Source organism: Ranitomeya imitator, chromosome 5, assembly GCF_032444005.1.
Source record: "Ranitomeya imitator isolate aRanImi1 chromosome 5, aRanImi1.pri, whole genome shotgun sequence".
In the NCBI taxonomy this organism is placed as follows: domain Eukaryota; kingdom Metazoa; phylum Chordata; class Amphibia; order Anura; family Dendrobatidae; genus Ranitomeya; species Ranitomeya imitator.
In genome coordinates, this window is record NC_091286.1 from 82,365,661 (window position 1) to 82,379,947 (window position 14,287).

Genomic DNA, 14,287 nt, shown 5'->3' on the forward strand with positions numbered 1-14,287 from the left:
CATCATCCCCGCACCTCTGCTGCCGCCACACTACTGCCACAACCAACCAGTAAGCCTGCATTCCAACTATAAGACGCACCCCCCATTTTCCTCACAATTTTTTTGGGGGAAAAGTGCGTCTTATAGTCCGAAAAATACGGTAAATCCCAATACCCACAGTTTTAAGCATGACCTAAAAACACATTTCTTTAGACAGGCCTATCGCATGACCTCACTTATCTAACTTTGTCCCTTTTGCCCATACAAAATTTACTTCAAAATGAGGACCTCCGTATAATATGATTACCCACCCTCCAAGCACGTAATAGCACTTTGTATCTGTACTTGTGCACACACTGTCTGGTGACCGGTTCATGCAGCGTTATGTGAATACCCTATTTATTATATTGATGGCTGGTCATACAATACCACAATACAATTCCTGGTTACCACGTTGACGAGAGTCAAGTTGTGGAACACTCACTGATGGCCAGAACTGGTGCGGCGGTTGTGTACGTGCGCTGCTCCATTATCTATAGAAATGTGGAGATAACCGAATACATCTTTCAATGGAGGGTCCGGCCACATGTGTGAGCGTTGCTCCATTCATAGCAGGGACATATCCATATTGTAACAGTCAGTGGGGATCTCAGCGGTCAGACCCTCGCCAATCCACTAATTATCACCTACCATAAGTGGAATATGATGGTTGACCAAACGACCAGGTGAATGGTCAGAAGCAGAATTACACCCTTTAGTCCATATTTGCTATTACAATTGTATGATTACACAGGCAAGTGACCACTGATGTGTTAACAGGAGGGACATTCATACAACCCCAATTCCCAAGTTGGGGCGCTGTGTCAAATGTAACAAAGACAAGAATCCAATAATTTAGAAGTCTCATGTACCATATTTTATTCACAACCGAACATAAAACACAGATCAGAAGTTGAAAGATGGACACTTTTCCTTTTGATTTGGAAAAATGTATCAGTAACTCATTTGGTAATTGATGGCAGCAACTCAAATCAAAAAAGTTGGGACAGGGTTAACAAGAGGCTGGAAATGTAAATGCTACTAACAAAATACAGCCGGAGGGTCAATGTTAAACCACGTCACATGACTGTACAAAAATGGCATGTTAGAGAAGCAGAAAGATGGTCAGAGGTCACCAATCTGTGAACAACTGCACGTGAAAGTTGTGGAATACTGTATTTTTTAGATTATAAGACGCACTTTTCCCCAAAAAATTTTGGGGGGGGAAATGGGGTGTGTCTTATAATCCTTATGTAGCTTACCAGCTGCGGTGGAGTACTGTCCCTGGGTTGCTGCTGCAGGAAACTTCCGGGGGCGGCAGGAGTGGGGCGATGCTGCAGGTCCCTGGCTCGTAGGAGGGGTAGTTCAGTAGTGCAGGGGCTTTGCCAACATTTTATGACAGCCCGGAGCCCCTTCACTTTGCACGCTTTTCAATGCGGTGGACTTTAGGAAAATGTTCAGATGTACATGTGCAGATTGAGATCTCGGCACTAAGATCTCATCTGCCAAGATCTCAATTGCACGTGTGCTGCCTTCGGCGGGCATTTACCTGAAGTCCACAGCATTGAAAAGCATGGAAAGTGCAGGGGCTCCGGGCTGTCATAAAATGTCGGCGGAGCCCCTGAACCACAAAACACCACCTCCTACCAGCCCAGGGCCCATAGCATCGCCCCACTCCTACCAACACCGAACACCACCTCCTACCAGCCTGAGGCCCACAGCATCGCCCCACTCCTGCCTCCGCAGAACACCACCTCCTACCAGCCTGGGGCCCACAGCATCGCCCCACTCCTACCTCAGCAGAACACCACCTCCTACCAGCCTGGGGCCCACAGCATTGCCCCACTCCTACCTCCGTCGAACACCACCTCCTACCAGCCTGGGTTCCACAGCACCGCCCCACTCCTAGCTCTGCAGAACACCACCTCCTACCAGCCTGGGGCCCACAGCATCGCCCCACTCCAACCTCCGCAGAACACCACCTCCTACCAGCCTGAGGCCCACAGCATCGCCCCATTCCTGCCTCCGCAGAACACCACCTCCTACCAGCCTGGGGCCCACAGCATCGCCCCACTCCAACCTCCGCAGAACACCACCTCCTACCAGCCTGGGGCCCACAGCATCGCCCCACTCCTACCTCAGCAGAACACCACCTCCTACCAGCCTGGGGCCCACAGCATTGCCCCACTCCTACCTCCACAGAACACCACCTCCTACCAGCCCAGGGCCCACAGCATCGCCCCACTCCTACCTCAGCAGAACACCACCTCCTACCAGCCTGAGGCCCACAGCATCGCCCCACTCCAACCTCCGCAGAACACCACCTCCTACCAGCCTGGGGCCCACAGCATCGCCCCATTCCTGCCTCCGCAGAACACCACCTCCTACCAGCCTGGGGCCCACAGCATCGCCCCACTCCAACCTCCGCAGAACACCACCTCCTACCAGCCTGGGGCCCACAGCATCGCCCCACTCCTACCTCAGCAGAACACCACATCCTACCAGCCTGGGGCCCACAGCATTACCCCACTCCTACCTCCACAGAACACCACCTCCTACCAGCCCAGGGCCCACAGCATCGCCCCACTCCTACCTCAGCAGAACACCACCTCCTACCAGCCTGAGGCCCACAGCATTGCCCCACTCCTACCTCCGCAGAACACCACCTCCTACCAGCCTGGGGCTCACAGCATCGCCCCACTCCTAGCTCTGCAGAACACCACCTCCTACCAGCCTGGGGCCCACAGCATTGCCCCACTCCTACCTCCACAGAACACCACCTCCTACCAGCAAATAGCATGTGAGCAAATAGTCAGGACCTCTTGAACTCCCTATTATTTAATCAACCACCATCTTATTTCCTATTGCATAGACTCTGGGGAACCTAAAAAGTTATTTCATGAGAGAGGTGAACAGGCAACTACAATGGAGGCCTGTACATTCACACTTGCATAAAAGGCACCATGTTGGGAACCAAATTGGCCCATCTTTACCCTTTGGTTTTTAGTAAAACCTCGAAGCTGCTATGCAGTGACTGGTAGGGAGAGGGTGGGTGGCAGCCCTCAAATGAGTGAGAGCCCCTTATGTATCCAGGTCCATGATATCTTTACCCACATGTTTTGCTCTGCCCTAGGTTGAACATAAAGTACTCTCCATCCCCTATGGTGGGTCATCTAGAACCTCATAGAGGTTGTAAAATAGGATTTCATCCGTCCACAGCATGTATCCCAACAATTGTATAAGACCTTACATATGAGCAATAACGCTTTTATAAGGATATTTGACCCCATACTATAGGCACCTGTAACCCCATTCTACCACATACGAAGCTAATGAGTTTCAGCTTCTTTTTCCCTTTTTCAGCTATTTTAGTCCTTCATTCATCACTAATGGCCGTATACAAACATTTGCTTTGTCACATTTGACAGGATGATTTTGACTCCGATTCTGATTCTGACGAAGAGCAATCCTGCAAAATGGTGACCTGCAAAGATTGGATGCTGGACATCTCAAAACTCCATCACTCAGACAGGGAGTATTACATGCAGCTTGAGAGATTAAAAAACGCCCATGTAGTAAATATGGGACAGCTGGAGAAGATGTACGACCATAAACTACATCTACACGGAGTCCAGAACACACAACCTTCAGCCAACGCAGATTACTGGTGAGTAGGTGTCATAAGGCGCGTGTAATCATTTATAGAGTGGTTGGGGGCTGCATTACATTTTTTCCAAAAATTGTTTCACATATTTTTCTCATTGCTCGCCTAACACTTTTCATTGTTCATGTATGGTGGAAGAAAAGCTGAACTTTGGGATCCTGAATAATGCAGCAAAAAAGCAGCAACTTTTTATCTGCATATTTTTACTGCCAAGAGTTCAGGTTTTGACTGAAGAAAAAAGTAGCAAAGAAAACAACTAGTGAACATAGCCTAACAGAGCTGTGCTGTAAGCGGCCTGGAGCACTGCTGTTCAAGGAAGGCCTGCAAAGGTGCTGCAGTCCTTGGACAACTCTATGCTAGCATTGTGCCAACATTTTATGAGATCGAAGAACTTAGATTGCTCCTTACTATTGCCTAAAATAATGACTCCATTCTTGAGATTCACTACCAGGACTATCCTGAAAGTTAACCATGTAATATGGGCCTCCACAGTAGTCTAATAAGTCCATTATATGTGCAGATTCTCATGCTCTGTAATTAGCCACCTACTTCGGGCAGTTCCTCCTCGCCAGCATTTTGTAAGCACTATAGTTGCTGACATTTCCTTTCCCAGCATGCATTGCAACTGCCGTTGTCCAATGGCTTGGTTGACCTGAACTGAAATCCCACCTCACTGTATTGTCTGTTTGCAGTTTAACAGATTGGAGATCTGAGGCAGAAAGAGGTAGACCCATCCTGACCCCCTGTAATCCATCTCAATGTCTCTGCTGCTACAGACGGATTACACTTGATAATAGGTAGGGGGCCAGAACTTAGAGAGAAGGAAAACCCTCAGTAGCTGGCACTTTGGAGTAATTTTTCGGTGGAAAGAAAACATGATTTTTAAGCAAAGTGATTTGCAGATTGTCTATTTATCGCAATATCTGTCAAATGAGATCAAGTTTTTTGAAAGTACAGTGACTAAACGCTCCCTATTGTAGGATTGGCTTTCACGTAACTTGTATGGGCACAATTAGATGTAGCGCAGAGTAAACGGCAGCCGTGGGAAATTAGTATTTTATTAGTCATCTAGTAAGCTTTTCTCATATTACATCTTTGCCCAGTAAGATGTTTTTAATATGTTTTCTTAATTTATAGGTCAGAGTGGGAGCAGAAGTCTTCTGAGCCCACCGAATGTGAATGCTGCTTTCTGAAGCACAACGTCAGCTCATCTGGCTTGTCAGAGTCGTCCCTGGATGAACTGTCTGAAGGAGAAGATGACAGTGACACAAATGACTCTATATCTGTTGCAGAGAAAATTGGCCAAATGTGGAATGGATTTACAGTTGAAGATTACATCAAGAAAACAGATTTTGTAATACATCAGTCGAAACAAAAGGTTAAAAAAAGTAAATGTAAAGAATGGTCACACAAAGTAACTATCCCACAACCATTTGATATGACAATTCGGGAGTCGAAGAAAAAGGAGATGAATGTCAAGTCAAAATCAGAAATTGAGATGGAGAACAATTTGTTGAAGAAGAGACTCGAGGAAGAAGCAGAATGCCAAAAGAAATTTCGAGCAAACCCTGTGCCTGCTTCAGTTTACCTCCCTCTGTACCACGAGATAGTGGAAAGAAATGAGGAAAGACGCAATTTTGTGAAAGATAGAAGCAAGGAGATACTTCAAGCATCTCAGAGACCTTTCTTATTTACTGAACGAGAGGAGCGCAAGAAACAGAAAAAGGAGATGCAGCTTGAGGATCTTCCAGATTCAGTCCATACCTTCAAGCATTTCAAAGCAAAGCCGGTTCCAAAATCCATCTATGGAACATCGGTTAATGAAAGGCTAAAAGAAGAAGAACTGTATAGGCAGATTAGGATACAGATGAGATCCCAAGAACTTCTGCACAGCTCTTCCTATCCTACCAGCACACTAGCCTGTCGGACTAGTCCAAAAAGTAGATGTCAACAACCTAAAACGAAAGAAAGTCATAAACCAAAAATCAATACGCAGATACCCAATTTTAGGGTTCTACATGAAAATCACGAAAAACGCTTCTTAAAAAATAAAGACACAAAGCATGTAACCATTTGTGATCCCTTTCAATTACGTACCTCAAATTTGGCATCAAACAAGGGTAAAATCCTGAAAGACATTGAAGCTGATGAAGAAATCCTCAAGGAGTCTCGTTGGCCATATAAGTCTCCTAGGAACCAATTGTGGAAAAGTTCTGCAGGATTATTACCTCTTGAAGATGATACAGTTGTCACTCCAAGGTCCACAGAATCTTCTAAAAGGAGAGAGCAGGCTATTAGGTAATGGACACATTCTTATAAGATAATTAAGAGATGCATTGAATCAATATATATAAATCCAGATCTATGTTTTACAAGTGATTTGACAGGACACCATGCAAAATGGGATCAAACAATTGTCCATAACATAAATCCGATAAGCCTTAAATCTCTCACATGGCTGAAACTTGCCATAGGTCATTCATTCAGACCAAACTTCCAATTCCATGCATCTTTAGAATACACACCCATTGCCCTCCCTTTGATAGAATAGCCTTAGATTAGACATAAGGATCTCTTCCATCCCTCTTAGACCCCTTTCACACATCAGTTTTTTCGCCGGATACGTTTTTTTTCTCATAGACTTGTATTAGCGATGGATGGCCTCACGTTTCATCCGACGTTCACCAGATCCGTTGACAATTGTTTGTCTGGCGGCCGGAGACAACGGACAAAGTAGCGTTTTTTGTGAACGTCGAAAAAACAGACAGTGACAGATCCATCAAATGATGGAATCCAGCGACGGATTCCGTTTTTTTTTTAACTGAGCATGCTCTGATCCAATTAGCCAGAACCGCTAGTTGGATCCATCCAAAAAATGGATCCGTCGCATCAGTTTTTCGTAATCTGTGACGGATCCGTCGAGCCAACGGATTGTGACTGACGGCCAAAAACTGATGTGTGAAAGGGGCCTAAGATTCCTCTCCCTCTGTGGCTCTAACAGAACTCGACCTTGGAGATTCCAAACATTTCAGTACTTTTGTGTCCCCACCCAGGAAGTCTCTTGAAGGCAAATTAAAACAGGAAGAAGACAAGAAAAAGAGTCAAACAAGAAGGAGGGAGAAAGAGAAAACCTTGAAGAAACATATAAGTAGGAAAGCTAGAGCTATTCACCCAGACCAAACCCAAAAGACACATAGTAAATTAAAAGAATTGAGGTAAAATTTCCTAGTTTAGAATATGTAGTTTTATGCCTCGTTTTCTAGACCACGGAGTTATCTGGAAAGATGGACTAAATTAGAAAATTAAATCTGTCACTATAATTAACTTTGGATTTCCCTTTTTTTCTGTAAAGTTTATTATTTTAGAATGAAACGTTCTATAACCTTGATAGGTATGCCTTTGCGGCCATTTCTGCTATTGTTTCAATGCTGAAAACTAGGCAACTTCATAAATAGATAAAAAAAATCCTATTGTTTTGTGTCTGCAGCATCAATGCAGACCCATAGGTCACCCTGGTAACAGATGACAATAAACCCTGTGTAGTCTGATTCTAAAATCATACTCTTTTCCATCTAAGGCTCCTTTCACACTAGCGTCGTACGACACACGTCGCAATGCGTCGTTTTGCAGAAAAAACGCATCCTGCAAAGTTGTTTGCAGGATGCGTTTTTTCTCCATAGGCTTGTATTAGCGACGCATTGCCACACATCGCAACCGTCGTGCAACAACCGTCGGGACAAAAAAAGTTGGTTGTAACGTTTTTTTGGTGCGTTGTGTCTGCCATTTCCGACCGCGCATGCGCGGCCGGAACTCCACCCCCTCCTCCCCGCAACTCACAATGGGGCAGCGTTGTGTGGCGCAATCACAGGATGCGTCGGCCCGACGCACTGCGACGGGCCGACGCTAGTGTGAAAGTAGCCTTACCTCTACTTAGCAAAAACATATTGAGTAGATAAAAGGAAAGGTACCTCTACACAGGAGATAGCTGTGACATGGAGGTCTTCTGACTCAACCATACCCATACATTTTTGGCAAGCATTCATGTGTTTTCATAAGAAATAAGGTAGAACCGGCTGCTAAGCCCGCTGATAAGCAGCAGCTTATCGCCCCTAAAAACAAAAGAATGGGATATGTAAATTTAACCAGACTGATCTGACTCTCACCCAACATAATCTGTCAGAGTAGAAGCCCCATATAAAACAGATGGCCGTCTGGTGCCGCTAAACTCAGTGGGTTTGGAGAACTTTTATGCATATGGGGGACATAACAATACCATCAGAAATCTCACAGTTGCTGCTTCTGAAAATACCACTGAAGGTCAGAAAAATGTGTAAAGAAGAACCTAAGTGACAGATCCTCTGAGATACAATGAAACCACTGACAATTATGATGAAGTGTGAATATTAATCATTGCTATCTTTACATTAATACAACAGGAAAAGTGAAAAACGGCAAACAAAAGAGTACATGGAAGAGCTGGGTGCAATGAAAGAAAGGGTCTCCCTGACACCGCTCTTATTGGAGAGGGCCTCTCAGGTTTGTACTTTGTCCTTTTTTAGATATACTTGTCTATCAGGGAGGGTTTGCTTGTCATCCTAAGAAAATCAAAAACGGAAACACAGAACAAGATCTTTAAAAGTGAATGTTTTAAGGGTGTTACTTGTATTTGATCATTACTCAAGGTAAAGGGCATTTGTCATGAGAACATTAACTGTTGTTTAAATCAAGTATTCATGTTAAACATATTTTTTCCCATGTCGCTATCCATTGAAATAATCTTGAAATCTTGCAGTTTTTACTCTGGCCACTGAGCCTTAAAATAGGTTAACGCTGTTTTGTAAGGATTACTTTTCAGTAGTTATCTCATTGTTGTGTCTATTAATGGGGTAAGACTCCCAAATACCACAAAGGCCTAAGGTAAGGCTTCTGAAAATATGATGTAAGCCTCATCCGCCTCACTAGTCAGATACAGTGCCTTGCGAGAGTACTCGGCCCCCTGGAACTTTTCAACCTTTTCCCACATATCATGCTTCAAATATAAAGATACCAAATGTAAATTTTTGGTGAAGAATCAACAATATGTGGAACACAATTGTGAAGCTGAAGGAAATTTATTGATTATTTAAAATATTGGTGGAAATTCAAAAACTGAAAAGTGGGGCGTGCAATATTATTCGGCCCCTTTACTTTCAGCGCAGCAAACTCACTCCAGAAGTTCATTGTAGATTCTGAATGATCCAATGTTGTCCTAAATGCCTAATGATGATAAATATAATCCACCTGTGTGTAATCAAGTCTCCGTATAAATGCACCTGCTCTGTGACAGTCTCAGGGTTCTGTTTGAAGCACAGAGATCATCATGAAGACCAAGGAACACAAAAGGCAGGTCCGTGATACTGTTGTGGAGAAGTTTAAAGCTGGATTTAGATACAAAATGATTTCCAAAACTTTAAACATCCCAAGGAGCACTGTGCAAGCGATCATATTGAAATGGAAGGAGCATCATACCACTGCAAATCTACCAAGACCCGGCCGTCCCTCTAAACTTTCATCTCAAACAAGGAGAAGACTGATCAGAGATGCAGCCAAGAGGACCATGATCACTCTGGATGTACTGCAGAGATCTACAGCTGAGGTGGGACAGTCTGTCCATAAGACAACAATTAGTCGTACACTGCACCAATCTGGCCTTTATGGTAGAGTGGCAAGAAGAAAGCCATTTCTCAAAGATATCCATAAAAAGTGTTGTTTAATGTTTGAAGCAAGCCATCTGGGAGACACACCAAATATGTGGAAGAAGGTGCTCTGGTCAGATGAAACCAAAATCGAACTTTTTGGCAACAATGCCAAACGATATGTTTGGCGTAAAGGCAACACAGCTCATCACCCTGAACACACCATCTCCACTGTCAAACATGGTGGTGGCAGCATCATGGTTTGGGCCTGCTTTTCTTCAGCAGGGACAGGGAAGATGGTTAAAATTGATGGGAAGATGGATGGAGCCAAATACAGGACCATTCTTGAAGAAAACCTGTTGGAGTCTGCAGAAGACCTGAGACTGGGACAGAGATTTGTCTTCCAACAAGACAATGATCCCAAACATAAAGCAAAATCTACAATGGAATGGTTCACATATAAATGTATCCAGGTGTTAGAATGGCCAAGTCAAAGTCCAGACCTCAATCCAATCGAGAATCTCTGGAAAGAGCTGAAAAGTGCAGTTCACAAACGATCTCCATCAAACCTCACTGAGCTCGAGCTGTTTGCCAGGGAAGAATGGGCAAGAATTTCAGTCTCTCGATGTACAAAACTGATAGAGACATACCCCAAGCGACTTGCAGCTGTAATCGCAGCAACAGGTGGCGCAACAAACTATTAAGTTAAAGGTGCCGAATAATATTGCACGCCCCACTTTTCAGTTTTTGAATTTCCACAAAAATTTAAAATAACCTATGAATTTCATTCAACTTCACAATTGTGTTCCACTTGTTATTGATTCTTCACCAAAAATTTACATTTGGTATCTTAGTGTTTGAAGCATGATATGTGGGAAAAGGTTGAACCGTTCCAGGGGGCCGAATACTTTCGCAAGGCACTGTACCTCCTGCCATGACCAAAAAATGAGCTTTTAAACACAATTAAGGATTTTAGCTTACCAGATACCCATCTGTAGGATGCTGTTTTGGAGCTTTTGCCCTGGGTGTCGAGTTTAGCTCATATTCCTAGATCTGTTTTATGAGGTGGATATTTTCTTTTATGCTATCTATCTAAAGGTTGCACTAGAGCAGGGCTCCCCAACCTGTAGCTCGGGAGCCACATATGGCTCTCGGCCCCATGAATTGTGGCTTGTGACTGTCTGCCAGCTTGATGCATTAGGTATAGTTCTAGCAAACAGGTATCAAGACCACATCTCAAAATGGTGAATTTTTGTGAGTAGCCCTGCACAGAATTGCAGATCTGGATGTACATTTACTGGTCTTAGGGGTTTCGAGATGTTTTAGGTACGCTGGAGGTTGGTACTACCTGTTAGAGGAGGTGCTCAAAGCTGGATGTGACAGTGTGTTAAGAGAATACTGAATGGGGGTATTGTGGGAACCCCTGGATCTCAGTGTACGGCTCTGGAGTGATTTCTGTGGAAAAGCTTTGGTTATCATTATACCTGTAATGAGGACTTTGGTTGCCACTATGAAAAGGGGGGGGAGCTGGATGTGGCTCGCGACCCTCTCTCTAAGCTTAATGTGGCTCTCAAGATCAGAAAGGTTGGGGACCACTGCACTAGAGGGATAGTTTTCTTTCTGTTGGACCAGAGCTTGTTTGCATATTTTTAAAGACTTTGTACACTAGCTGAATCTCCACAAGGAATAAGTACCCCCCGAGTGTGGTTTTTGTAATGTTATTCTGGAAGGAGGAGAAAAATAAAAGGTACTGTGAGCTATATTTTTATTTTGGCATGGACTTTGACAATGAATGATGAGGATTGAGCCTGAGAAGCTTATGCTCCAGGGGTATTTTTCAGTCATGTTTTTTAATAAATGAGAAGGTTGAACAACTGTAAACTATCTTTCATCACGTGCCTTGTTCTGAAATTGTCACTCCAGGTTTGTCTGTTTTTGTTTTTTTTATTCCTATCTCTTAGGCCATGTTCACACGATCCTTTTTTTCATGCGGAATTGCCGCGATTTTCCCGCTGCGGGTCCGCAGCTGTTTTCCATGCAGGGTACATTACATTGTACCCTATGGAAAACAGGAACTGCTGTGCCGACAATGCGGAAAATAAAAAAAAAAGCCGCGCTGAATAGCTGCGGGAAAAAAGAAGTACCATGTCACTTCTTTTTTCGGAGCCGCAGCGGTTCTGCACCCATTGACCTCCATTGTGAGGTCAAACCCGCAGTAAAACCCGCAGATGAAAAAAATATCTGCGGGTTTTACTGCGGTTTGTGGTGCAGAACTGCTGCAGCAGGAAGTGCGGGGAAGCGGGCGGAAGTGCGTGGGCGGAGTGTGGCTGCCCCCCCGTGCTCCGATCCCGCCCCCCCGTGCTCCAATCCCACCGCCCCGTGCTCCGATGCCCCCCCCAGTGCTCCGATGCCCTCCCCCCCCCCCCCGTGCCCTAATCTCCCCCCCTTATACTTACCCGGTGTCCGTCCGTCCGTCCGTCTTCTCCCTGGGCGCCGCCATCTTGCAAAATGGCGGGCGCATGCGCAGTGCGCCCGCCGAATCTGCCGGCCGGCAGATTCGTTCCAAAGTGCATTTTGATCACTGAGATATAATCTATCTCAGTGATCAAAATAAAAAAAAATAGTAAATGACACCCCCCCCCCTTTGTCACCCCCATAGGTAGGGACAATAAAAAAAAATTAAGAATTTTTTTTTTTTTCCACTAAGGTTAGAATAGGGTTAGGGGTAGGGTTAGGGTTAGGGGTAGGGTTAGGGGTAGGGTTAGGGTATTTTCAGCCATTTTAACCCTAAAAAACTTCCTAGAAAACACACAGACTCTGCATAGAAAACTGCATAAAAAAAAGGATCAAAAAAAGGATCAAAAAACGCATCAAAAAAGGACCAAAAAAAGGACCTGCGTTTTCTGCCAAGAGCTGCAGTTTTTTAAAAAACAGTCCTGAAAAAAAAAGGATGGAAATCAGGAACGTGTGAACATACCCTTATTCTCTGAACAATGAAATTGCAACATCAAGAAGGATGGTGGGAGTGAGAAAATCACAGGATAGATAGACATATTAATGATTTGAAAATGATGAAAAAATAGAAACAACATTTTCAAAACATCGTGATTTATTAGGCATTGAGCGCCACGCAAAGAAATACATGCACTTACAGTATATTCCTTTGGGCATGCAAATCATCAAAATCCACTGCTGGCATAGTAGCACATTTACACCAACACGATGCTCACAGTATCACGAGCAACATGCAGCCTAGAGTTTCATGTTCAAAAACTGTTCCTGTGACACTTTTATGTTCCCTTGTGAAAGTCATTTGATGGTGTTGGCAAAGTGGTTGCTGGCTTTTTTTAGTGTATAAGACAAAAGTGGGATTCATCTTTGAAGAGGATAGACCTCCATTCAAGCCTCTATAGCCACCATATACTATGTTGGCCTTTGAGAGCAGTGGCTTGAGGTCAATGGAACACCTGGAGCTGGCTGTCTGGCTAACAGCACAGTGTCGTGTATACGCCTTCTTTTGTAGCCACAGATTGACACCTTAGGATTGGTTTGTGACACCTAATTTTACTTGCAGTACAGAATGGATCGAATGGATCACTATGTGCCATTCTTAGAATTTGAGTAGCCCACATAGACGACACCATGAAGAAGCCTTAACGAGTAAACATCACACTGGTCCTACTCCCAGGATAATGGTGTGGGGTGCTGTCATGGCAGTAACTCACATGCATTCCCGTTGCCGTGAGATTCACCACTCTACTTATCCTCATGTCTGACAGCTGCGCTAAGTCGAATTAAGCACGTCCAACTCTGCTGCATATCCCTTATGTTCCACAAGTCTATAATGGGGCATGGCCAGGTACTGCAGGAATTTAACCCTGCTGTGTCATGCAGGGTTTGGAATTCCCAGCAAATTACCAACCAGCAGGTGCTGTATCAGGCAGCACCGCCATCCACACCGTGTCTGAGATAAGGTTCCAGTTTGCTGTTAGCATCTAGTTCCCAGTCAAAGTGTTTTGCTTATATCTCCTGTTACTGACCCGGCTTGTCTTCACGTCCTATTTGTTCTCTCCATTCCTGACTTTGGCTACATATTCTGAACCTGTGCTGCCTGCCTCCACCCCGGACCGTCTGACAATACTTCTGTCTCGCCCCTCAGTACCTCGCAAACCTGCTCTGACCAGTGGGTCAGCTGCTGCAGGTCCAGAAAGTGATGAACCTACAAAGAAATCCTCAGAGCTACCAGAGGGCATCCCCCGTGAGCCAATACATATAAACCGAAAAAAACTTTACGGTAATGGATCAAGCCTGGCTAAGTACTAAAACGGGGAGCCTCGATGAAGCCAAGGCGGTGAAACGCGCGTCGAGGCTCCCCGTTTTCCTGCTTGCACGCCCGCTCCCTGCTGCCACGATGTCGCAAGGCACTAGTACTTAGCCAGGCTCGGCATAACTTTTATTAGGTCTACCTTGTATTATATCTTATGGTGCAGCAATCCAGTACACTGGATATTCAGTGTGATCATTATTAGTTAGTTTTTTATCTGTCACTCTCTATGAGGTTTCACTGATATTATGCTGGTTATATCTATGGCACCGACGCTTCAGGTTTTGCGGGCTTTGCAGCAGTGATATTTTTTGTGCTGTCTTGCAGCGCATTTTTTGTAACATCTGATGCGCTGATCTTTTCAGCTGTTACTGCTCACTTTTTACTGTTGTCTCCTTTGTACGATTTAATTAAAGAATACGTTTTTTCTAATAAATTATATATTTAATGCTTACTCCCGTTTGGTGTGGACTCATATTGGTGTGGACTTTCATATTTGACGTGTTATAACCTTCAGTCATATGATTGATCCATTACCGTAAAGTTTTTTTCGGTTTATAGGTCCAGAAAGTGCCCTGGAGTAGCACCTGGTGGCTATCCTGTGGC

At 44.5% G+C, this 14,287-nt stretch overlaps 1 protein-coding gene across 1 annotated transcript in view; it reads left to right on the plus strand.

The window, feature by feature from the left end:
• Positions 1–14,287, plus strand: part of FAM161A (FAM161 centrosomal protein A) — a 28,900-nt gene that overhangs the window by 2,639 nt on the left and 11,974 nt on the right. The window contains exons 2-4 of the mRNA XM_069768882.1: positions 3,447–3,685; positions 4,820–5,980; positions 8,119–8,218. Coding sequence (XP_069624983.1) covers positions 3,447–3,685; positions 4,820–5,980; positions 8,119–8,218 — 1,500 coding nt within the window. The remainder of the gene's footprint in view (positions 1–3,446; positions 3,686–4,819; positions 5,981–8,118; positions 8,219–14,287) is intronic.